We start from the raw sequence: 24373 nt of genomic DNA on the forward strand, positions 1-24373 counted from the left end.
GTGGCTGTTTGCGGAGATGGACGGTGACAGCAAGTGACGGATCCGGAGCGCCGCGCTGAGCGCGCCAGGGCGGAACGGCGCTCCGAGCTCCGCTTAGGGCCTCAGCAGCAGTAGTAATAAACAGCAATTGCTTTTTAAAGCGGCTTGTTATTTTTTTGAATGCTGAGCTGTGCAGAAGGGGATGTGGAAGGAACACGAGCTGGAGAGGGGCACCTGGCAGCAAGGTGGCACCCGGGACCCATCATCTCCCTGAGCAAGGAGGGAGGCTGGACTGGCTGTGCATTGCTCATTGCTCCTCATTCAGAAAAGCGAGCCATAAAAAAAAGAAAAAAAAAAAAGAAGAGAAAATGATTTCCTGAGCTCCTCAAACCCAGGCAGCACTTCCCACTTTTTCCAGGCTGCATGGAACCAATGGGAGCAGGAGCTGGATGGAGGCCATGGCTTGAGGTGGCCTCTGCACGGCTCAGGGGCGGCTTTGCACTTGAAATAGCACCGTGTGAGACTGCTGACGGGATAAGGTGCAATAATTCCCCTTCAAAGCCTAAGCGAGGTGTGATGCATACTGCAATGATAACGCCGGGCTGTTATTACAAGCATCGGGTCCCAAACCTTGTGCTTGAGCTTTAATGAATACCTCCCCGTTCACGCTGCCAGACGGTCAAAATATAATGTATATCCTTAGAAAAGAGCTGGGAAAAGCAGTAATAAAGGTAATGATTTCTGTTTGCCAATGCCATTTATTGGCAGATTATAACTCGCGCAGTGTTCGGAAGGGACTGTCCCTTGATACAGTGCTCCCCAAAATAGAAGCCCCATCCCCATATGCAGATATATTACTTTCCATACAGCTCCTGTGATTTAAGTCTCCTCTTTATGAGGAATCCAAAAGGTTGAATCATGGAAAAGAGGATACAACTACAACCTGTTCCCAACCATCACCATTATATTCCTTCTTCTGGAACACTTAAATACTGTACTTAAGAGGCCATGACCTGAAAATAAAGCAGTAAGCCACGAAGATTTGGGGAAGGCAACGAAGGGGAAAACGTTGTGATGCTCTCAGAAATGCAACTGCGCCAAAACCTCGCCTTGATGTTATTTATTCCCTGTGACATTTTCTCAATTTTCAAATCACAAAGAGAGGCACTGCCAAAGGCTGGTGCTGGAAAAGCAGGATCTGTGTTAGGAACCAGGCTCCTCACTTACGTAACTGGTGTTGGGGTGGGGGAAAAGCAGTTTTCTCATGCTGGGAAAGTTTCGGAGCTCTCGGGAAGTTTTCCCCTGCCACACGTGGGAGCGAGAGCAGCTTTGCCAGCAGAAATGAAGTCAGTGGCTTGTTGAGGAAAGGGCTTGTTCACAGCTGGGGAAACGGGTTCACAGCCTGTTCTTTCTCCCCTGTATTAGGTGAAAACCTTCAGTATCCGGACGTTAACTTCCCTAGGCAGGTTCCTCTCCCATTGCTGTTACTGGATACTCAATGAACGGCTCGTGCACGCAGCTGGGGAGGTGGATTGGCAGCCCCAGGGCTCAGGACACTCATCCCAGCGCCTCACCCAGGCCCTGCAGCACACAGGGCTCGTCCTCCGCTCAGCCCGGGAGCTGCTTCTCTCCTCCCCTTTCTCTTCTTCCGCACTGGACTAGCCAGGAACAACAGCCAAGAAGCAAAAATAAGAATTTGTTTAGCCCAGAAATAAATGTTTCATTGAAAAAGGCATGCTTTAAGCGATTCCATGAAAACACAGAGAAGCCACAGCACCGTGCATATGCACAATGTATTCTTGCAGCATGTTTTACCTCGAATGACTCCACATGCTGGAGCATGGGGTCAGGAGAGCTCCCAGCCATCGCTGCCATCTGTGCAGATCTGGGTGGCACAGCCACATTTTGCAAACGCATAAAATTCATGGAAGTTGGAGAATTCACTTCCAAGTCACTCCACTCGAAATGTGGGCTCTGGGCACAGAGATCCTTTCCTTCTGAACATAATTCTGCACATTCTGCCCCTGTTAATGCCAAGCAGCTCCTGGGCAGCTTGGCTGGTACATCACTTGGAAATGGGAAAAACAACGGGGGTGAGGACTGGCCTGCAGGGCTGTTCTAAAGCGATCTGGAGAGCCTTGCTGGCTGTCCACCAAGGAGATACAGTTATCACGAGCTTTTTAGTGGCTATTTTTTCCCTTTTCCACATTAATTAGGTGTTTCAAGGCTTGAGAAACACCAGGCGCCGTCCAGCAGGACCTGATCCCTCTGTCCCCGACGCAGCCGTGAGCAGCAGCCACATTTTCACTCACCAGCAAAAGCCACGGGCCTCATCTTCCCAGCTGCAAGAGCAGAAACCCCCCAGAGGAAGCATTCGCCTTCTCTTGAGGTGCTACAACCAGTAAGATTCAGAGCTCTTTCTGGCCAACTCCTCCAGTGTCAGCCCTTCCCTTTGCTCCTTCTGCCACCAGCACCTCCCATTCCCCTTTTCCATCCAGCCTTGCATAACTCCCCCCAATTTCTGAGGTCTTTTTCTTCTACCTCTCATTCTGGTCCTCTTCTCTGTCTGCCCTTTCTTGGACACGGTCCAAGTGGCCAATTCCTTGATGCAGGATCTGTGCATCCTTCCTGTAGCTCTTTGTCCCATGCCAAAAAGAGATTCTAAAATCACGGGCATCCATGCTCTAGATCTTTAAGGCCAAGCCACTGATCTCCCCTCATATGTACTATATGATCATTTAGCTTTGCTTAACTTGACATGGATTTTGGTTCAGCTGCAAAAGTACGGAAGAAATCCACAAAGTCAGTAAAAACAGGGAGATTTCTGCATAGAGATGAGATCAAAGAAAGCTGCTGGAAGGAAAAGGAAGACACTGGCCTGTTAAAACCAGGATGGCTACTGCAAATACCATGGAAAATGTGGCTGGAAGAGGAGGGAGAATGTTAAATGGAGGGAAAAGGGGAAAGGAGAGGCTGGGAAGCCGTGGGAGAACACAACATGCCAGGAGCAGACAACAGCCAGGAACAGGAACATGAGAAAGGTGGGAAGGATGGTGTGAACATGAAAAGGGAAGGAGCAAGAGGGGCTGAAGACGGCTCCGGGGAAATAAGTTATTTTTGCTTAATAGGACAGGCCAATTTTAAGCAGCTCCCTGGCACTATTTGTGAAAAATAATACCTTCTTCCACTTAAGGAGCCTTCCTCCGACATCGCGCCTCCATGGTGACTGGCCACAGCCTCCTCCTCCCCCATCATCTCCATGGAACTACCCAGACACCCGGCCCAGCGGGACGAGCCCCGCAGAGCCCTGGCACTTACAGAAAAGCACCGGCTCCACCAGCGCTTCCCTGCTCTTAACACGGGCTCCAGCATCGTGTTCTAGCCACGTTCCTGCACCTAAAGAGATTCATCTCCCACCCTGTGCAAAAAGGCTTCGCCCGCACTCAGGGTGCTGGTTTCACCTGCCCAAAGGTGTCTGCAAGGCTGCCATGAAACGGGCACGGCTCCGTTTTACCCCTCGCACGTGACTGTGCACGTCTGCGGTGACCCAGGTCATCGGGCACGTCCGTTATTTTGACCTCGCTGCATGTGCTGGGAAAGGCCTCCTGAGACCCACCAGCACCGCAGGACACCGGGGCTGAGCAGCAACGAGCCCTTCCAACCCGGGATCATTGGGATTTGATGGAGAGGGATCACTGGGACATGGAAACACGGCCTGCAAGGACAGCAACGCTCCCTCGCTTGCTCTTGCCAGGGGAATGAAGTCAAGAAGGATTTCAGTGCAAGAAAAAATGCAAAAAGAATTCCAGTCCCCCCCAAAAAGCAGCACACCATGAGGGAGGAGCAGAGTGCTGCCTTTTTAATGCAATCTTACATTTAAAATGCTTACTTTCCACATTCCCTTTTTTCTTTAAGTTTCGCATTACAGCTCCGCTGTCATCGCAGGCAGCATGTTTACGAGCGCTAAATAAAAGCAGATGGATTTAGCAGCTTTCCTGGGAGCTTTTCAGAAGCTCCGAACGCGGCTCCGTGGGACCGGAGCGGCCGCGGGTGCTGCCCAGGGCCCGGCGCACAGAAACCCCCATCCTGCAAACCCTGCCCCACGGCACACGCGCACGCGCCGCAACGCCAGGCCAGGCAAGCACAGCCTGCCAGAAATGCGAACGCTTTATTGCGAGTGTCAGGAGGGCTGTGGAAACCCGAGCGGTTTTATCCATGACTCCGGAGCGTTTGGCGGATCTGGCCCGCTGGCCGAGCTGCTCCTGCCTCCCCGCGGTGCTCGCGGGGCAGAGAGCCCAGCCGGCATTGCAGACCCCAAAGATTATACAACTTTGCTCACCAGAGCCCACCTCTGACCAAGGGCAAGGACTGAGACACCTCCAGGGCAGCCCATCATCACCTGGGATGCTTTTCTCTTCTAGGATCGACTGGTGGGGACAACATCAGAGCGGTCCAACACAGACCAGATGCAGCCTGTCCCCACGTGCAGATTTTGCAGGAAAAAAATATACCTGATACTGTTTATCTAAGCTGGCTCATCTCTAAGCACATTTCTTCTCCATTAATTTGCTGGTGATGATTGGACTAGAAATCATGGATGACTTCAAATGGCTCCCTAAGAATAGGACAGAACGTTGCTCTTTTCCAGCATGGAAGGAAGTGGGGAACCAGGCTGAGCGCAGCTCCTTGTAGGCAGCATTTGCTTCCCTACTTTTAATTTCTCATCTCTGACTGTGACAGCTAAAAGCAACCCTTGCCCCCGAAGATCTTTCTGCACGAAAAATAGAGCGCCAAGCACAACTGTGAATAATCCAGAGGAGGAAGAACAACTGTTCACCTTTCATTTCTGTCAGCGGAGCTGCGCCACGTCGGAGTTGAGGGGGGAGGTGACATTTTCCGAAGGAACGGAGTGGGCGAGTGAGACTGGAGCTGCCCACCAGCACCGGCAGCCTCTGCCAGCGCCTCCGGAGCCGTCGAGGATATAATTAATATAATTAACCCCCTGCATGAAGCTCTGTGTCCTCCTTACTGCACTGACCATGGCGCAACCTGAGAACATCCTCCCGCGTCGCGGAACATCTGCACTTAGCTCTGCTCCTCACATATGGTTTATATATCTCTCAAAATATTCCTGACAATTGTGGTTGTCCATCACTGTCAACACTTTCCTCTGCTTCAATCCTGACTGCAGGCCTCATGCAACTCTCCAACACACGGCCAAGAAATACTTCTCCACGTGGTGAACCAGAAACATCTCTAACCTACGGGCCAAAACTTTCCTTCATTTCCCTGGCTCTTTTTTCCTCCAGCCAGTTGAACAAGGCTGTTTCAAGGAGGCCATTAGGACATTTTCTTCCACTGTTACTGATATGGAATGGGCTCTTCTCTCCCTTTCTCTTGCCTCTAAGGATCTTCCTCTTTCTTTTCTCTCTTTTCTTCCTTCAAGGTTAGACTCCGGACAGCCTTTAGCCGACCTCCAAGGAAGGTTTTTCCTAGGATGACCTCCAGAACGCTGACGGAGGACACGGGGTCAGATTAAACAGCCAGCTCCTTTCAAGGGAATATTTTTGCTGCTCTTCAACAGCAGTTCAAAGCCTGTTCCAACAATAAACCTCCACCATCCTCCAAAGCCAAGGCAGATGCCTGTGACCGACTTCCTCAGCGAGGTGATGGTACGCACACCAAAGAGCCCAAAGCTGTTGTTTTAATGGATTTTCAATTCTGTTGTCGGGTCAGTAATCCTTTTTTTCTCCCTAATGTCACTCAGAGACTTCAAAAGCCCCAGCTGGGCTTGAAGAGCCGGTGTTTATTTTATCTAGGAGGACATCACATGGCACAGATCCTTCTAAGCAGATCAATTTATCTGCTGTTGACAGCAAGTCCTCGTCAGCGGTGCCGCGCAGTGCAGGAGGTTACGGAGCGTGCACCAACACACAATCCCACAAACAGCCTGAAACGGTTTATCTGCCTTTATCTAAGTTCCTGAAGGCTTCATAATCCATCAAAACTTGCTGCTTGCTACATGCAGGCTTGGAAAGTGCTCTCATGTAATTAAAAGAGAATCGCTGCTTACGAAAAAGAATGACAAATCGGAATGTGGAACTTAAAAAAGAAAAAAAGAGAAAGACAGAGAGATCAAGCCAAAAAAATCCTGTATTTTCAATAGAGTGACCCTTTGCCATAGGAAATGAAGGTCAATCAGGATTTAATCCTGTGCTTCATTTTAGTGACTTAATTCAGACATGGACATCAGCACGACCTGGAAGATGAGCGTTTTTGTGAGCTGAGAGAAATCAAATAACTCCTAGTTCCACGTTCCTCTTGGCACCAGAGAACAAAGGACATTATCTGCACTGTTCTGCTAACGGAGGCAGGGGACGAGCCACGAGCTCAGCTCTCCCGGGATCCCAACCAGGCTACGGGCAGAGCTGGCAACACCACCCAGGGCTCCGAGTGCTGAATCAAGCCCTGCTGCTCCTCTGACTCATCCCAGGCACCGTTTGCTAAATGGGATGAAGCTTTTCCAAAGTTCTGCATGCTGTGTCAGCTCTTCCAGGAAAATTAATGATTCCAAGAATCCTGAGGTCAAGTAATCAGCCTTGGCATTGATCCTTCCTTGAAGGCCTCATGCTTGGAAGCCACTGAAAGTTATTTCTGGAATTAGTCAACATTTACAGTAGTCAGAACTTACTGCAAGATGAACAATCCCACTAGCAATCCATATTCCTGCTCCTAGAACAAGAGCTGGTGCATCCTGTGAACACATTTGTTATGTTCTGACAGCAAACTACACAACCCATTTTGCAAACATTTTGGCTAGAGGATGGACTGCTCTCTGCAAACCTTTCCTGAATGGGTCTCCAGCCAAGCTATCATGACCTACTTTCATTTCACTTTTCACTAAGGGGATTATTCCTTGCTCTTTTCTCTGTTGACTGGAGATGTAAGACGTGCGTAACGTACACGCGGGGTTCGACACTCTGTTGGAAAAAGCCACAGCCCTTAGCTTTGCTCAGGGGGAAGCCACAGCTAAAACCATTGTGAAATACGTAACCAACAGGGTTATTTACTCAAGGGAAAAGAAAAGTCTGGATAGACCAAGTATTTGAAGCAGAGACAGGACACTTTACCAGCCTTTCTGCTGGTCTGTCATGTTTAACATTTACAGGGACTACGATGACTAATGCGCTCTGAACGAAAGCAGAGCTGGCCCTGTGCTCCTCTCAAGAAGTCTACCTGGAAGAGGAGACCGTTCCGCAAGCCCTCACGTCTACTTACACAGATATCTCTTGCTCTCTGCCTTGCCATCTGGATGCAGGGGAAAGCAGATAGGGCACGACAGTATCTGGCACAAAAAGCCAAGCAAAACAAGGCCTGGCAACAGTTTAGAGCAAAGCCTTTGCTCGCTATTTTCCTCCTCCAAAGCGGGAGCCAGCAAACAGGGAAGCGGCAACTGCTCACATCGTGGGAGGAGCGACTCCTCGCATTGCAACGCCGTGTAACGGCACCTTCCCACCAGCACCACGCGGGGCAAAACGTCAGAAATACAATAAAAGGCGAGCTGTAAATCTCACCTACACCAAGCAAAGCTGCTATGCGCAACCCGCGCTTGTCCCAGGAGCAAAAGGTTTGTGCCCTGCTCAGAGGGCTGCAGTTTTTGTCAAGTTTTCCATAAAGCGTTGGGGGGCACCTCAAGGCAGTAACAACGTTCAAAGCACCCGCTCCTTTCAGCACACTGGTCACTTAGCAATTTTGTTTTCACTATTCAGGAAAAACAACAATAGTTGTGGTAGCTGTGGTATATCCTAACCTGCCTACTGTTGCAATGACAGAGCGCGACGGCCGGAAGGGAAAAACTCTGTGAGTAGATAGGGAGGGCACTTGGTGTAATGGAAATTTGCTTTACAGAAAGGGCTTTCCTAGGGTAATAAAGCTTGTTCCAGAAGGCTTTTCCTCATATGTTTCCTGTGAGCAATTGAACGCGCGTGTTTTCCAGGGCACAAAACGCTGTGAAACAGGAGCCCTTCCTAGGGCTGCTCTGAAACGCGACGTGTCCCGCAAGGCCGCGGCCGCCCGCCGCGCGCTCCGTTCCTACCTGCGAAGCCAGTCTCCGCATGGCCTCCTCCTGGCGCCGCCGCATCTCGGGGGTCCCCGGGCAGCTCCCGCTGGCGATGGCCGCGTGCGCCGCGGGCGGCTGCGTCAGGGGCAGCTCTCTGTTGGCGTCCGCATCTGGGCCAAGACAAGAGGGGGTCAGTGGCTGGAGGACACGGACGAGGGACGGCAGCGCGACGCACTGCACCGCTGAGCACTCCTAGCTGTGCATTCCTGGGAGCCGCCATACCATCCACAAGGGTCTTTTGGGCTTCATGCAGTAGTAGACCATGGTCCCAGGCCACCCACCACAAAGGCTCCCAGAGAGATTTCACTGGGAACCAGCTCAGAAAGGCCTGCTAAGATAAAGCTTGCTGCAGCCATCTCCTCCAGAGCAACCTACATAATTATAAAATAAGCACCTTCCTGTGCAAATTGTACTGTCCTGAAAGTCTGATATATTTCAGTGCAAGGTTCTCCTAGTCCACAGGTCTGCAAGGAGACCTTCCCTTGTTGTGATCTACCAACTGCTAATGTGGTTCTGATCTTCACTAGAGAGAGATTTTTTCCTGGCTTATGTGACCATATTATAACAGGCAGAAACGGAGCGTCACAGCTAGCACGTCTGTCTGAAGGCCATTAGAGAGATCAGGGAGAGCAGGAAATTCAGAGAAATTCAAAATAGCACCAGGACCTGGAAAAGGCTTACAAGCAAATAATGAATTATACTAGAATCATCTCTGCAATATTTGACTGCTTTTCATTGCACTTTGGCGGCTTCTTTTGCCTGGTAAAGTAGAAATCAGCTTCACCATTAGCTCAAATAGAAATTTGTTCTGTGCTTGAAAAAAATAGTGGCATTTTCATTACAATTCTTCTCTTGCAAGATGAGGACTTCTGAGCTCTTTAGGGAATGAAGGCCAATTTGTTGAACAATTCTGAGGGCTTCTATCCCTGTAGATGACACTGGGGAGTCCTTCACCTTTCAGCCTCATTGATGCACCTGAGTGAGAATTGAGCTGTGGTGGCTTTGGTCTGATCTTTTCTGTGTCCTTAGTGCACGAATGACACAGGGCTCACTAAAATTATTCAGTCTCCTAAATCTCCCCCATCCCTGTAAGCAGGCAGGGGAGAGGTACAGTTGCTGCACTGCAGGGCTGGAGTTAAAATATAGAAACCAGCCCTGCCTTTCACTACGCATTGTTCATTTAGCTCTGACAAGTGACATTATCCAACATGCCAGCATTTGGTGACATTTCAGATGTTTCTATGTGGTAAGAGTACTCGGATGCAGCAAACAGATTCAGTGACAGCTTCACTGAGATACAGTGACCCAGATCCTTAAAGATACCTGCAGGTGTCTGGCCGGGTGTTTTTGCTGCTGTCTTGTTGCCTCTCCAGGAGCGCTGTGGTGGGAAAGGGCTGTCACCTGCACCGCAAACCTGCGACACGGAGCGGCGCGGGATGGGGCACGAGGACAACCTGGAGCCTCCACGGGGTCTGCAGCCTCCTCTAATCCCTGGGACCATCATGAACCACAGAAGCAGTCATATGGGAAGGGGGATGCAACGGTTTCACACAGATTTATAATAATGAAATCCTGGCAATTACACACAGGGTTTTTCTGTTGAGCAGACCAGGGAGAATCTGTGATGTCTCTATGTCAGAAAAATAAGAGACAGACTATTTTGACTCTGCTAAAAGCATCTTTGGAATGGCAGTAGTATAAATATTGCCGACGGGCGCTTCCAGAGCCACGGGTTTGGCAGCAAACCCTAGAATGATTTACCGAGGTTGAAGAGCAACGCAATCCTTTCAGCCAAAAAAGCCACAGGAGCAAAGAGAAAAAGTCTCTGCGCTGTGAAGACGCCGGGACTTACGTTTTGGCGAGGCGTGGGGGCTGTCGGAAGCGATCTGCCTCATGCGCGTGCCGTGGCAGCTGAGGGCCACCAGCCGGGAGATGATGGCGGTCTTGCCGAAGCCGATGTTGCCCACGATGACGACGCCGCGGTTGACGCTGGCGTTGGCGCTCTGCAGCTGCGCGTCGATCTCGTGGAAAACCCAGTCGCGGCCCACGAACACCGACTCCGTGGTGATGCTGGGCACCTCGAACAGCAGCGGCTTCAGGGAGATGTCGGGCGGGCGGTAAGGGGCGAAGCGCACTGCAAGGAGGCAAGCACAGCGAGGAGGGTGAAGGCCGGTGCTGCAGGAGCAAACGCTGCCAACAAAATCACGATTTGGTCTTTTCATTCAGTCTCCAAAGGCCACGCTGCTGAGCACGCTGTTTGACATTTGTATCCTAGCAGAAGATGGATATAACCGGGCTACACGTGAGCCCAGACAAGACGTGGCCACACGTTGCTCCTACCCCGACGAGCACGAGGGCAGCCGGGTCCCCAGCACACGGCTCCACCTGGATCACTGTGCGCTGGCTGTGTCAAAGCAGAACTTCTCAAGTCAGGACTAATGCAAACGGATGGAGCCGCGTTAGGGCACTGACAAGTCGGAGCTGGCGCTGCCTGAGCATCGCTCTACGCGCCGGGCACGGCGGGAAGCCGACGGGGCCGCCAGGGCCAGCCGGGAGCTGCAGATCACCGTGCTCTTCAAACTCCTTCTGCCTCGAAATGAACCATCTCGCAGCAAGCTTCATACCGGGAAGCAGCCTTGAAAGCTCAACTCAGCCAAAATAGCACATCAACTACAACTGCAGTGGGTTTTATTGACATGAGGGGATTATAACTACGCTATTGCCCCCAGCACGTTGCTGCCGGCACGAGGACCTGCTCCCTTCCCTTCTGACCTGGCCGGTGTGCTGAGCGAGCTGCTCCTGCACCAGACCCTTGGGCCAGGCACCGAATTGCTCTGGGAGAGGCAAAGATGAAGCTACAAACAGCAAAGACGCTGCGTTTCCCCGAATCTTCCCCAAATGGCATTCGTCCCTCCCAGAATTGCTGCTGTATAGCGTGTATTTCTTTCCAAATAGCCTGTATTTCTTTCCAAAAACCAACCCTCTGCCCTTACGATCTACACCAACCGTGCTGCTGCCCTCTCCAACAGTGTGAGCAAGCTCCTAGTGGAGATGGTCCAGAATTCACCCCACACCAACGAAGGACATCCTAGAGCTGGTCTTTGTGCAAGTGGAAGTGAATATCTATATTTATATCTATATATCTTGGCTGTCACATAGGAACGGCATCTGTTCATCTCCAAAGCCCTGGCGAAACCACAACGAAGGGACAGACCTACTTATCTACCAGGATCCAACTTTCCTGCCCATCCAAAGCAATCAGCAACGCTCACCCCTTCTCTCCACGGTGAAGAAACCCCTTCCCTTCTGCCTGTTTGCCAGGAGCGCCCATAATAGGATCAAGATCAAGGGAAACAGTGAGGAAATTTGGGGAGAAACCAGCACCCCGCGAATTGTAAGCCGGTATCTTGCTAGGGTACCAAAAATAAATGTGTGCAATGATATGCAGCGATAGCAAAGCGCAGCCCGAGCCGAGGATTTCCAGCTGGAACAAGGCTGGCGACTGCCCAGCCCCGATCGGAGCGATTTCATGGGAATATTGGAACGCGCAGCGTGCTGCACATTCTGTGATAGAAAAATATTTCCAAATAGTGGCAGTTTGGGGTTTTTTCACCTCCTCTTCTCCTATTTTCACAAACAGCCTCTCTCTGAGAGCCCAAAGCAAGCGCCACAAGGACGAGGAGCTGCCTCCATGCTCAGGAACCTTACTGAAAAAGAAAAGGAATAGGAAAAGGGGGGAAAAAACTCAACAAAACAATCCATGCAGCACTCCATGGTTGTTAAACGCGTGTCTGGAAAACAATTCGATCCTGTTCCTACAATAAAGTTTCATGTTTTGGATGCAACCACCACAAATTGTGAAGGCTTGGCAAGTGCCTCGCTGCGAACATATGGAAATTGTGTCTGTCAAAGTTTGCATTTCTATAAGCGCCTCGGCAGCCAATGCGATTTCATTACAAACCGCGATCCAAAACGACTCCAAAAAAGAGAAACTTTCTTTTTGCTATTTTGTTTTCTTTCTTTCTTTCTTTCCCCCCAGCAGGGCCTTGGGGGCTCTTTACTCTTTGCTATTTCTCCTATAGAAAAGGAAAAGCTCGAAGTTTTCGTCCTCTGTCCAAACCCTACAAAAGCCCTTTGAGGGGAGCAGCGAGGTGAAACCGGGGGATTTTCCGCCGCGGTTCCCGCTCGCGGGGCGGCGCACGGGTCCCCGTGGGAGGACGCGGGGACCTCGAAGGGGGCGTTTTGGCCACAAGGGGACGGGGACGGGCGCGCGGGGCCGGCCCTACCTCGCAGGTCCTGCTGCGCGCGGGCGCCCGCCGCGCTCTGCCGCGGCATCCGCAGCGACGTGCGCAGCGGCGCGTGGCGCTGCTCGTCCAGGTACGCCAGGTCCTCCAGGTGGGCCGAGCTGGTGGCTGTGGGAGAGAGCAGACGAGGGGTCACGCCGCGCTCCGGCACCGCTCCTCAGCCAATAGAGTTCATTTCCTTAAAACACGCGCATTTACAACTGCATTAGATAAGCAATTGGTTCGACGACAAGTTCACCCCATGGAAAGATGGAAGCTTTAATTGGAAATAGTATTTCCAATTATAAACAGAAAACTATGGTTATAAACAAGCTAAAAGGCTCTGCAGACCACGAGCTCTGTTTCTGTTCTGCTAATCAGGTCCAAAATCCCCTTTAAACTGCCAATATTCAGCTCTTCAGCATTTTGTTTGGCTCTGATATTACTTTTTTGGATATTTTCATTACTATTCTAATTCTGAAGCATCAAGATGGTCCCAGGCGGGTAAGCAAACACTGAATGAATCGCCTGCAACTTCTAATTCATTCTCTCCCTTAGTATTCGGTCACTTACCGTAACGAGATTATTGCTGTAAATTGAAATAATTAATTAAATGGCTCGTTCAGAGCGCTCCTGCACAGCCCATGCTAATGCCCGGGGCTGCGGAAAGGGCGGTAGTTCAAGGTGGCTCTTGGCGCTCGCAGCCCCCTGGCCCCATCCCGGTATTTACAGGAGTTTGAGGAGGAGGATGGCGAAGGGCAACTTAACCCCTTGGTGTTGGCCAGCATCCCAGAAGGGTGGCAGCAGGAGGGAGAATAAAAGCAAGAGCAGAACCACGACCCAAGGCTGCGTTTCGGTGTCCTTCATGCTCCTCCACTCCTAGAAACTCGATTAGATGCTCACTGTGAAGCAGCAGATTAAAGCCGAAACGCTGCAATTAGGAAGATGTGGATGGATGGTGGAGGGAAGTTGTTTTTTTGCAAGGACAAAGTCCTCCGCAATCTGCTCCGGTGGCAGGGGACAGTGCAAGGAGCTTCCACCCACACGGACCTGCGCCACTTGGGTCCCCTGTTTGCAGCGTTAATGCCATATTTATATTAATAATATATTTATAGACATATTTATATCTATGGATGAGTGTATATATGTATCTCCTCATTCTACTCTTTTTTATACACAGAGATATGTATCTCTTTATATCTAACTGTGCAAGAGTAAAGAGATCTAGCAAGGAGGCACGGGCGTACAGCGCTATGGGCGCACAGCAGAGACACGTACATGTGTACAGGTGTGTATAGGTGTGTACAGGTGTGTACAGGTGTGTACAGGTGTGTACAGGAGCACTCACACTCCGCACGGCTGCTTCCCTGCCCCGAGCCCTGCTCCCGGCCCGTGTAATTCCCGCGGAGCAGCCTCGGCCTCCAGCCCGCCTGGGAACTGAATTTCTTCAGAGCACTCGGTGCCGTTTCCTCTGTTCAAGTAACAACAGCTAAACCCAATATTTACTTCCTGCCAATTATTCCTCAGTGAAAGGTGCAATCCTGGCTGAAAATTCATGTTAGTCCTTAGGAGTGAGCAGTGTAACCAATGCCCACATTGGCAAATGTGATTTGTAGCCTCCTATTTCCTTTTCTTCTTTCAAGTGCTCAACACCCTTTTCGAGTAGGTTCGGGTGGATTCATTAACTTTCCAAGCTGGAGTTTGGGCAGAGAGAAAGGAACAGAGCGGGAAGACGTTCCCTGCGCTCACCCGGAGACTCGGGCCTATCCAAACATGGGAGTCCTTTGGTTTTTACTGCAAATAAAGGGAAATAAGTTAATGGAGCTTGTTCCAGGAGAACAGCCTGCAAAGACCCGGGGCTCCGATGGCTGCAGCTGCGTGGGGCCCTGGCACACAGGACCAGAGGCAGAAAAATGAGCATTCTTCTAGCTGCTGCAATAACCCAGCAGCTTCCTGGCAGAACAACCGCCCGTCTCCTGGGGAGAGCAGTTCTGCTGGAATCTTTTTTAAGTATTTAATGAATCTGCATTTTACCCTGTGTCCTGCCTGCAAAGTGGCTTTGAGGAGGTGACGGGAGCCAAGCGCAGACCGTGCCCGCTGCAGACAAGGGCACCACGAGGAGCAAACTCGGCTGCAGCTCGTCTTGCTGCTCAACTTGGCCCCGGGCTCCGGGCACCTGCCAGAACTGAGGAATTGCCCCTCCATTGCAACAGTCAAGGTGTTTCTCCCACCTTCTCCATCTTCATCATCATCTTCTGCACCTGCATCCAGCCCTGCACATGCGGTTGGCATGAATTGCTGCATCCCGTTTGCATTTCCCCAGCGCTTGTTTTTGCAATGGTCAGTGCAACCGTCCTGACCTTTTTGAGGTTGGTGAACTGAGATTTAGTGCCGTGATATAAAAGTGAGAAATAATTAAAGAGATCCAAGGTCAGCGAGAAGCCAGAAGTGATTTCTTTTTCCCTGAGCCGGTACTTCAGGACTTCAAGAATTATGTAAAACCAATTCATCTGGCAAAATATAATATTAAACCATTGAAAGCTTCCCCTCAATGGCAAAGCTTACCCTGGGTAACAAGGCAAAGTGATTGCAGATAAAGGACAAGGGATAAGAAAATATCCCTCCTCAAAAATACTATTTGCATGCTGCTAATGCAATCCATTTCAAGAAAATGGCCGAGAAATAGATAATCCTGTACCCAAATTCCACATACCCCCAATTCCACCCCCTTTCAGCTTCCATTAATAAATGCTCTTCAGATTTGGTCACAACATTTTTGGCTGGATAGCTGGGCTGACTTCTCAGGAAAGTGTCCAATGAAATCAGGAAAAGAGCAAATTTGGGCTTTTCTCCTAAGTGTCTTCTTGGTTTCATCTCTCTGCTTGGGATGATCGTATGCAGAATTGCACCTAACCAGATGCATTAAAAAAATAATAATAATTTTGCTCCATTGCAACACAGCTCACATTGCGGGGCCCACGGAAAAGTACTGCAGAAGCAAGGCCTCGGTGACAGATCTAATTAGGTTTTTCCCCTGGTGTTGCGGTGTATTTCCTTTAATATCCTATTTCTTCCTAGGCTATTCTGGGCTCACTCCTCCTTCCCCTGGGCAGAGGGAGAGGCAGCTCCGAGGAAGCCTCGGCTGGGAGCAGCTCCCGACCCATCGCGGTTGGATCCCTCTGGACGGGTTCCGGCTCCTCCGAGGAGAGGGCGGGAAAGGAGGCAGCGAGGACACGGCTCAAAATCACGAAAACCAATTTCGAAGCAGTTCCCTTCCCTTCCATCCCTTGCTCAACACCCCCACCTGACCATGGAGCAAGGGACGGATTTGTTTCCCCCCCTGCAGTCGCATCCCCGTGTCGCAGCGAGGCCGAATCCCGTTTTCCTGCCCGCAGGGGAACGTTCCTGTTCCTCTTGCCGGGCCCGTGCTGCAGACGGGATGCGGATGCTCCTGCGCACGGTGTCTCTCCAAGGGACGTCGTTCGGCCGCGCTGCTGCAAACCCTGCCCTCTGCTTGCCAAGGGGCCAGGAATTTAACACAGCCCCTAGCCCAACACGGCTGGTTATTTTACGTTTTGCAAGGGGAAAGCAAGAGGGGAGCTGGTATATTTTATGAACATTTTCATTCTCTATTAACATTTAAACAGATATTATAAAACCATGTATGTGGTCTCAATAAGGCAGGATTTCATGTTTCATTTCAGGGGTTACAGAATAAGCTCATTGTACGGGATGTCCCTCAAGACATTCAGCATCATTCAGAAACCCGAGTGCCCCGCTCCAGTGCCAAGCAGCTTCTCATCATTAACAGAAAAAAAAAGGTCAAGGATATAAAAAGGATTATTGTGCATATTTGCCCGGGATGCGGTAAGAGGAAAATACAGCCGAAACTTTCAGTTTCTGGGAACAATAAAACAGCAACTGACTGGATTCATACGGTCCCCGTTATAAAACGGAGTTTTTAAAAGTTATTAGAAGAGCAGGGATTATTTTAAGAGGGGCTGTTCTCAGACCACAGCCCCGCAGGAGCCGAGAGCTGCTCCCTGCAGCCCTCTCACTTCCCACCCTGTAGCTGCAGGCACAAAATCCCCCCGGAGGGGGAAAACGCTGCAAGGCAGAGAAGGAAACACTTTTCTCCCCCTTTCCCTTTAAATTGCTTATTGCCTTCGCGAAAGCATCATCCAAATGAGCGGAGCAGAGGTAAACAGGATAAAAAAAGGGGATAAAGGGATTCCAGCAAGTCTCTCCCCTGTTTTTTTGCTGTTGCTTTTCCTTTTTTTTTTTTTTTTTTCCTCCTCTCTTTTTTAATGTAAAAAGCTTCCAGATTCTGGATTTCCACTACAACTAGTGATTATCGAATTATGTTTTGTGAATGTCACGCAGCAAGGAAAGTTGCTGCTAATTCTAGAAGAATTAAGCAAAAGGCCACACTCCTAGAGGTAATACAGGCTTGCAAATGCTCCCTGGCTTGACTTGCTAAAAAAGGAAGGGATTTTTCCTAATTAGAAGCAGGAAACTTTTGCATTTGCCTTTTATTTAAACACCCCAAAACCCACAATAATTTAATACAGTGCCAGCATATAATAGAGCTCAATTGAAGTAAAGCATTTTAGTGGATTTGTGATATAGCACCAAGGTATTTGTTAATAGAAAATACAATCACCTCCCATGCACGAGCAATTCAAGATGCTACTTTAAAACCCGGAACTGCTAATGGGACCATCTTATCTATAACCAGTGCCGCTCCTGGGGCGATTACGCTCTTCATTTTACATCATTAAGGCTTGACTTGACCAAAATTTCATGCATTTTCCACTAAGTGCAGCTAAAAGGCAGCAGGACTACACTTCATTTGTACAACTCTTCCCTCATAATATGACCATTATGTAAATAAAGATGTCTCAGATGACCAAAGTCAGCAAGATGTGCAGAAATTGCTGCAATACAGAGTCTTACGAGGGGCTTAAGTAAAGTGCTGTAACGGGCATTACCCATGCGGTGAGTTCAAAGCAAAGCTCCAAAGGTTAAAGGAGTTGGGGCTTCCCAAACAAAGTGAGTATAAGCATTTAATTTAGGCAAAAACACTGCATTTCCCCTTTATTTTCATACACGGCATGGCTGAGCCGCTATGCTAAAGCCACCTGGAATCAAAAACCGTGTAAAACTTTGGGAAAACCAAACTGCGCAAAACTTTGGGAAAACTATAGGCTGTTTAGCACATTCAATGGTGGTGATCACAGAAAAGAGATTTCTCTTTGGATAACGGGAACGTGAACCAGGCTGTGACACGGAGGCGCCGGTCTCAGCCCGGCCCAACACGCAGCTCTTACCTGCTACGGAATTGGGCCGCGGCATCAGGTAGAGCGGGATGGACTGCACCGACTGGGACAGGATGGTCTCCAGGTTCCTCTCGGGGATCTTGTTGAGGCTGTAGGTGGAGGCCGTCATGTTCTCGTCCACGCGGTACAGGCACGAGTCCATGCTGGACTTCTGCGACTGCCACGGCTTCAGGTTTCCTCCCGAGCCCAGCTCCTTGCTGCTCTCTCCTCCGTATTTTGTGCGCTCCACATTTTCGGAGTAGCTTGTCAAAGTCGCTGGAAGGAGGAAATTATAAATAAAATGAGCAATCAAGGGAGAATTGCCGGTGGCCATGCCCATAGGCGAGGCAAAAGCCCAACACAATGCTCATCAGATCTCCCACATCCTCTTGTATCAAAGGTGATGGGATTCAGTCTAACGATACTGCTTCTCTTTACTACTTCTTAAACACCATCTAGCCATAAGGTTTGGGCTCCTACTATTAAAAGCCATCCACAGATGCAAAGAGTATTAAAGATTAGGCACAACTGTATCCAAATAGAGCAGCACACAAAGAGCAGACGTGGGTAAGGAAGGAACGTCACCAGGGCTCCTTGCGTCTGCTCATTTGTGTTGGAGCCTTGCAGAGACTGTTCTCACAGACAGGTTGATAAACTTGTTAATTTTTGCAGCTTTAAATATAGCCCACACGTTTTTCCTTGTATTACTTCATTTTAGAAATAAAAACTGCTGCTCTATAAACTTTCAAAATGGTAACTGATAATATTAGACTAATTTTGACCCCAAACATCTCCTCTCAGTTGGGATTTGTTGCCTTTAATTCTGATTTAGCTGTTCCCCAGCCCTAACCCCTTTCAGACTTCCAACCCTCCTCAAGTCTTTACTTTCCCCATGCTCACCCAAGGCCCTAACCAAACCCTCCACATACTCAGACGTGAGGAAAGACTTTTTGGATGCAAAGAGTTTCAGATGAAGCTCTGGTTTAGATGAAGCCCATGGATAAACACCCGCAACCAGAAGGAAAGCTGCAGAATACTCCCATTCCCGCAAGGCACATTCCGACATTTTCCCAAGAGCAGAGTCACAGAGGGTACTCGGGGACAGGGTCTGTGTCCGGGTGATTTGGGTGTCTGAGCACACACAGCCACGGGTGTTTGTCCCTGCAGGATTAACCGGGTTTGACAGGAATAGTCTCCCTATACAGTTGTGCGAGGAACAAGGACCATCCTTTGGGATGGATCCCAGCGCATCCCAGCCTCGGCCTCGGGAAGCAGCAGCAGCTGGAAATGCTCCCTCCTGGGGGCTACTTCAAACCTCCTTCCCTTGGCCACGGGGGCCCGGGCGGCCACCGAACTGTTGGCGTCTCCATCCTCGTGGCCTTGAGGACGACAACCACGGAGCAGGAGAAGGACGAACCCAGCTCAGGTGCACTGCACACAGCAGCAAACCCAGGGAGCAGATGAGCTCGGAGGAGGCTCTGCAAGCTCCACTCCTCCACCTCGGGCCTCCTCCCAGTTTTAGACCTAATTTACGGGTCTGCAAGACCTGGCTTAAACGGCCCACACGCTCCTGCTCTCCGTGGCTCTCCCACGCAGCCTGGTTTCGGAGGACTGCTGTTGGCCAGGGAAGCTCTGGCCGGGGGGCAAGGAGAACGGAGAAGGACGCGTGACACCGCAATGCATTTTTCCCAGAATCCATTAACCTACTTTGGTACGCGGCTCAGAATAGCTTATGCATTTGCATTTGAAAGATCACGCAGGCACAAGTGCAACAAAGGTTTCTGTGGCACACGGGAGCTGAAGCTGAGCCCGAATTTCCTGATCAGCCAAGCAAAATATTAATCATTAACACAACTAACTTCCCTAAATTGTCAGCCTTCCCCTTTTCACTAAAGAAGCTGTTGGCAAAGTAGCATCTTCCCATCCAGGCAAATATTCAACACCAAAAACACGGAAAGGACAACCAGCCAGCGCCAACCTGCCTGAACTTCCATAGCAATTACTCCTCTTCCACTGGGCCTCTACAGTTATTGAACACAGATTAACCTGCACATGTTTCCTCAAGATCTTTTCCACAAAATCTCTCTTCAAATCTATAGATTACGCTGGCGAACCACCAGAATCCATCAAAATCTGTTCTGCTGTAACCCTGCTCCTGCCCACTGTGAAGAGAACTATTTTGGGGACAAAGTCATGGGTGCAGGTGACAGTCACAGGGCATGGAAATGCCCAAGTTGTAGGTGTTATGGTCAACCTTTCTGTCCAGGAGCAAACACGTGCGTTAGCTCCAGCACACCCCGTTAGCCCTGGGGTAGCTGCATGCGGGGCCGGGCTACTCACCGATGATGCCGCTGTCGCGGCTCTCGAGCGTGGACGTGGGGCTGGTGACGGCGCCATAGCTGCAGTCCTTGGCGGTGACGCTGGTGCTGACGGGCGGCAGCGTGGAGCAGGGGCTGCTGGCGGGCGGCGAGGCCGTGCTGCTGGTCAGCGTGGAGCAGGGGCTGATCCGCTGCGTCACGGCCGGGCCCTGCGGGGACACGGCGGGGACACGTCACCGTGGGGACACGTCACCGCGGGGACAAGTCACCGCGGCCACCCCGGCCGCGCGCCGCGGGGACCGGCTTCCTCGGGGGGCTGCACAGCAAGAGGATCCCCCCGACGCTTCCCTGCGCCCGTGGAAAACGCGCAGGAACCCTGGACGCGCTGTCGGCTCCTTCCCTTCTTGGAACGGAGCCGGCTCCAGCTCCCACAACCAACAGGAAACCCGGAAAACAAATAAAGCAGCGCGACCCGCAAGCCTCCGAGCATTAAGGCAAAATTTTAGTGTTTTCTTACCAGCGAACGGGAAGTAAAAAGCAAATAAGCAAAATGCACAATGCAGGGAGGCAAGTGTGTGGCAGCGGCCGGGTGGAGAAGCTCCGGGGACGGTCAGTCCTCGGCGTGATGTCACCTTCGCTCGTCCCATACAGGAAATCCTACAGGGACCTCGGTGCCACGGGCATCCGGCCGGAAAGCCCCGGAGGGCCGTGAGCTTGGCTGGGCCCTGCCAAGTGTTCCTGCCATTCCAGAAATCCACAATGGTTTCACACCCGTGCGGAAAGGAAGCGGGAGATGCCGTGCCGAGATACGGGACGGAACGGCCTTCCCTGCCCGAGAAAGTCTCGGGAAAAAGGAACGAGTGAAAAGCAGCAGGAAAAGAGACCGGGATTTTAAAAGTTAGTTTGGAAAGAAGCTGTAAGAAACCGCGGAGAAGAATCCGAGGGGCCTTTCCAGGTGGATAAACGGCTGACGGGGGAGTGAAGAGCACGGAGCCAAGCTCTTCCCAATGACAGCACCAGAAGCTGAAATAAAGGAAATTCCATTTAAACGGAATGAGAAAGGTTCTTCCTGGGGGGGCGGGATGGTCAAACGCTGGATGCTCCGAGTGCTCCCGGAGGCTCCGTCCTCGGAGACGCTCAAATCCCACGTGGACCAGCTGGTCCCAGCGGCCCTGGGCAGCCCTGGCCACGCTGCTCTCGCACGGCTGCCAGCCCGGAACGATCCCACAGCTCCCAAAAGGGTCCTCAGCTCTCACGGAGGAGCCAGCAAAACGGCAGCGCTACCACTGTCATTAATTCTTCGGACCTTGGTTTTTCCACGCTCTTGTTTCAAGCGTTATTTTAAACAAATCCCTGCTGAAGCCAATCCCAATACTAACAAAATAACATTCAAAGGCCTTAAAACACAGAAAAATTACATTTACAGCAAATTAAAATTCAGCGCAAGACTGGTACGCTCATCTTGCTTCCAGCTGATAACATCGTCCTTCCATCATGCCAAAAAGTGATATTCTTCTATATTTATTTGTAGTGTTATTAATGAAGAAGTTAGTTGCGACTGAAAAGTACCAAATATCACAAATATCACTTGGCGTTGATTGACATGTTTTATTTTTGTATTGATATAGAAAAATGCTCCTCTGTGCAAGTTTTAAATATAAATTTCCATTGACGGAACATCCTGTATTATTATTGCTGTTGCTTCGTCTGTCACATTTTCACGAAGCCTGGAAAAATTAAACTGTTCTGTCACAGTCTCATTGTCCTTTGGGCTTCGCTGGCAGCCCGCACGGTTAAAAAAGGTTTCTGGAGGTAGGAGCAAAAGGATTTATTCTTTGGCATTTGCGATCTCTCATTAAGGCAGCCATGATTAAGGAAGAGGCTGCACATAAAACATGCAATTTCACAGCAATCTGGATTAGAAAATGTATCCTTTGACATATTCAAAATAAAGCAATTGAATGGAAATGCGATGTGCCAGATTTACAGATTTGGGCAGTTTTAGTGAAAACACCTCTATTCCTTATCTTCACTTCAGCTCAGCACTGGTGAGATTGCAAATAATTATTTTCTCGCTTCAGAAGGCGACGCGTGGTTAGAATAATAAGCAGCAGCCTAGGCCCGGCTTTCTGCACAAAGAACATTTGCTTTGCTCAGACCATGTAAATTAATGAATTAAAACCCAGCAAACTGCTCTCATTTTTAAATTCAAGTGCAAGCCCAACAGTCAAAAGTCTCAATTGGATTTTAATTAATCGATGATTAGTGGAGGGATTAATCTTCACAAATCCCAGGAAGGGCTTCTGCATGATTTTCGGTAGCGGTTTATGCAGGGGAGCTGGAAAAATTCAGCCTGGGAAGGAGAGCCAGGGAGGTGTTCAGGAGATCTGCATGTTGTGGAGCAGAACGAGCTTCATGTTGGAGCACATCCGAGAACATCCCAGCTCTGGAAAGAGCTCGTGGTGGATGGTGGACACCCAGGTGCAGGCAGATGTGGTTGGAGCTGCACCAAGGATCGTTGAATCGTTATGGCTTTATTTAACCCTTGGGATCATCAAGTCCCACTGGTAAGAAAGGATGTCTGCTCCTGGTGGCCAAGTCCACGAGGGGAAAGGAGAAGGAAGCCCAGGTGCTGCTTGGGCTCCCTGCAGGGGAACCTGGCAATGGAGACAGCCCAAGGAGAGGCTCTAGGCCCGTTGGAGGAGCGTTGGGAAAGACCCAAGGGGGTGGCTGATACAGCCTGGAAAAGAGAAGTCTCAACTGCACCCAGCTCTGGTTGAGACCTTCCTCTCTCCTAAGGGAACCCGGGGAAGACTCTTTGCAGAAGTGCAAAGGGAAAGGGCGAGCGGCTCCAGGCACAGGCTGCAGCACAGGAATGTTCTGCTGGCTGTAAAAGAAGTCCCTCAAAGTCGGAGTCCTCGAGCCCTGGAAGAGGCCACCCACATTCCCCAGATTTCCAAAACTCCGATAAAGCCCGAGCGCCGCGGCCGAGTTGGCCCTGCTTTGAGCAGGAGCTTGGATCAGATGATCTCCAAGAGGTCATTTCCAGCCTAGAATAGCCTGTGCTTCCAGGCAAGCACTGACAGCAGGAGATGCTCCCAAAGAAAGGCAAGAATTAACTCGGTAATTGAGGAATCAGCTCATCTTTATCTTCCCCAGCACATGAATAGCATTCAAAGACCCAGTAGAACTTTTTTTTCATGCAAAAATTAGCACATAGCCTAAGATATCAATCTATTTTGGAGCACAACTCTCTGTGTTTCTCTCAAGATTTTTTCTTTTATTTATTCTCCAAAGACATCTTTTACTTTTGAGAAAAGATGGGATTTTAATTTTTTTTTTCAAAAGGCAACAACAAAAGGAACCATTTATAGCAGAAAGCTCTGCTGGGCTTTGAAGTATTCGGCTCAAATATGTGCCTGTTAAAAGTACATTTTCCAGCACAATGTATAGCAAAGTACATCTCAAATCCACCCCAACTTGCTTTAAAAAAATGAATGAAATCATCAAAAGCTTAATGAATGTGCTAAAGAGCAGAAGTTTTACAAAAGCTCATTTCTTGCCTCTCCAGCTTGCTGCATATGAACCCTTTAGCCTGCAAAGATGATGGACGACAAAACACTTCAGCACGCAGGGAATTAACTATTTCAGCAATATGACCCATGCGACTCAAAAATAAATATACCCGGGGCAAAATTCTGCATATTTTGAAGACTTTTTGAACCTTTGAGAGGAGGGGAAAGGCCGCTAGGACGTGTATGTTACTTTGACAGTATCAAGGCAGTATAGGACACAATAATGACGTGAAAAGGCTCTTGCTCCAAGGCCAGCCAGGCACTCAGGGATAAGCAAGACTCAAAGCATTCCCAGCCAATGGATTAGAAAAACGCCCCATTTCCTGCCATTCAGAGGGGGTTCTCCTGAGTACAATGGCTGATTCTCCTCCTGCTCTTTCATTTATTCCTACACACTTGCGCAGACACACTCGGTGTCCTGGAAGGAAGGAAGGAAGGAGGGAACGGGAGGCAGCACGCGGCTGGGGAGGAGAAACGCAGACCAGGTGCTCCCGGCCCTCCCAACGTTTAGCTTGGATGCACGGAGCCATCTTCTTGGCTGCCGCTTTCCATGGACCTTTTGTAGGGAATTCAGGACCTTAATTCAGCCCCTCTGAATTGTCAACGGAAAAAATGAAAAAATGGTGTCTTGTTTTTACTCTCATTGTATCGTCATCGGTGCAAGCAGAGGGCTGGAGAAGGAAGGAGAGATTCAGGCAGTTTCCTCCAAAATCGACGCTTTGGTCAGAACCATGGTCTCATTGCTAGTTTGCTTTCAGTCAGAGCGGATTTAACAAGCTTT

At 49.9% G+C, this 24373-nt stretch overlaps 1 protein-coding gene across 5 annotated transcripts in view; it reads right to left on the minus strand.

Moving 5' to 3' along the window:
• TANC2 (tetratricopeptide repeat, ankyrin repeat and coiled-coil containing 2) overlaps window positions 1-24373 on the minus strand; it is a 143931-nt gene that overhangs the window by 36505 nt on the left and 83053 nt on the right. For all 5 annotated transcript variants that reach the window (XM_088519891.1, XM_088519890.1, XM_088519889.1 and 2 more), the window contains exons 8-12: window positions 20040-20226; window positions 17712-17975; window positions 12385-12510; window positions 9951-10232; window positions 8075-8208 (exon numbers count right to left, since the gene is read on the minus strand). In XM_088519891.1, coding sequence (XP_088376017.1) covers window positions 8075-8208; window positions 9951-10232; window positions 12385-12510; window positions 17712-17975; window positions 20040-20226 — 993 coding nt within the window. The remainder of the gene's footprint in view (window positions 1-8074; window positions 8209-9950; window positions 10233-12384; window positions 12511-17711; window positions 17976-20039; window positions 20227-24373) is intronic.

This window comes from Tinamus guttatus, unplaced genomic scaffold (assembly GCF_059628265.1).
Source record: "Tinamus guttatus ecotype Peru unplaced genomic scaffold, ASM5962826v1 Tinamus_guttatus_pri_ptg000075l, whole genome shotgun sequence".
NCBI lineage: Eukaryota > Metazoa > Chordata > Aves > Tinamiformes > Tinamidae > Tinamus > Tinamus guttatus.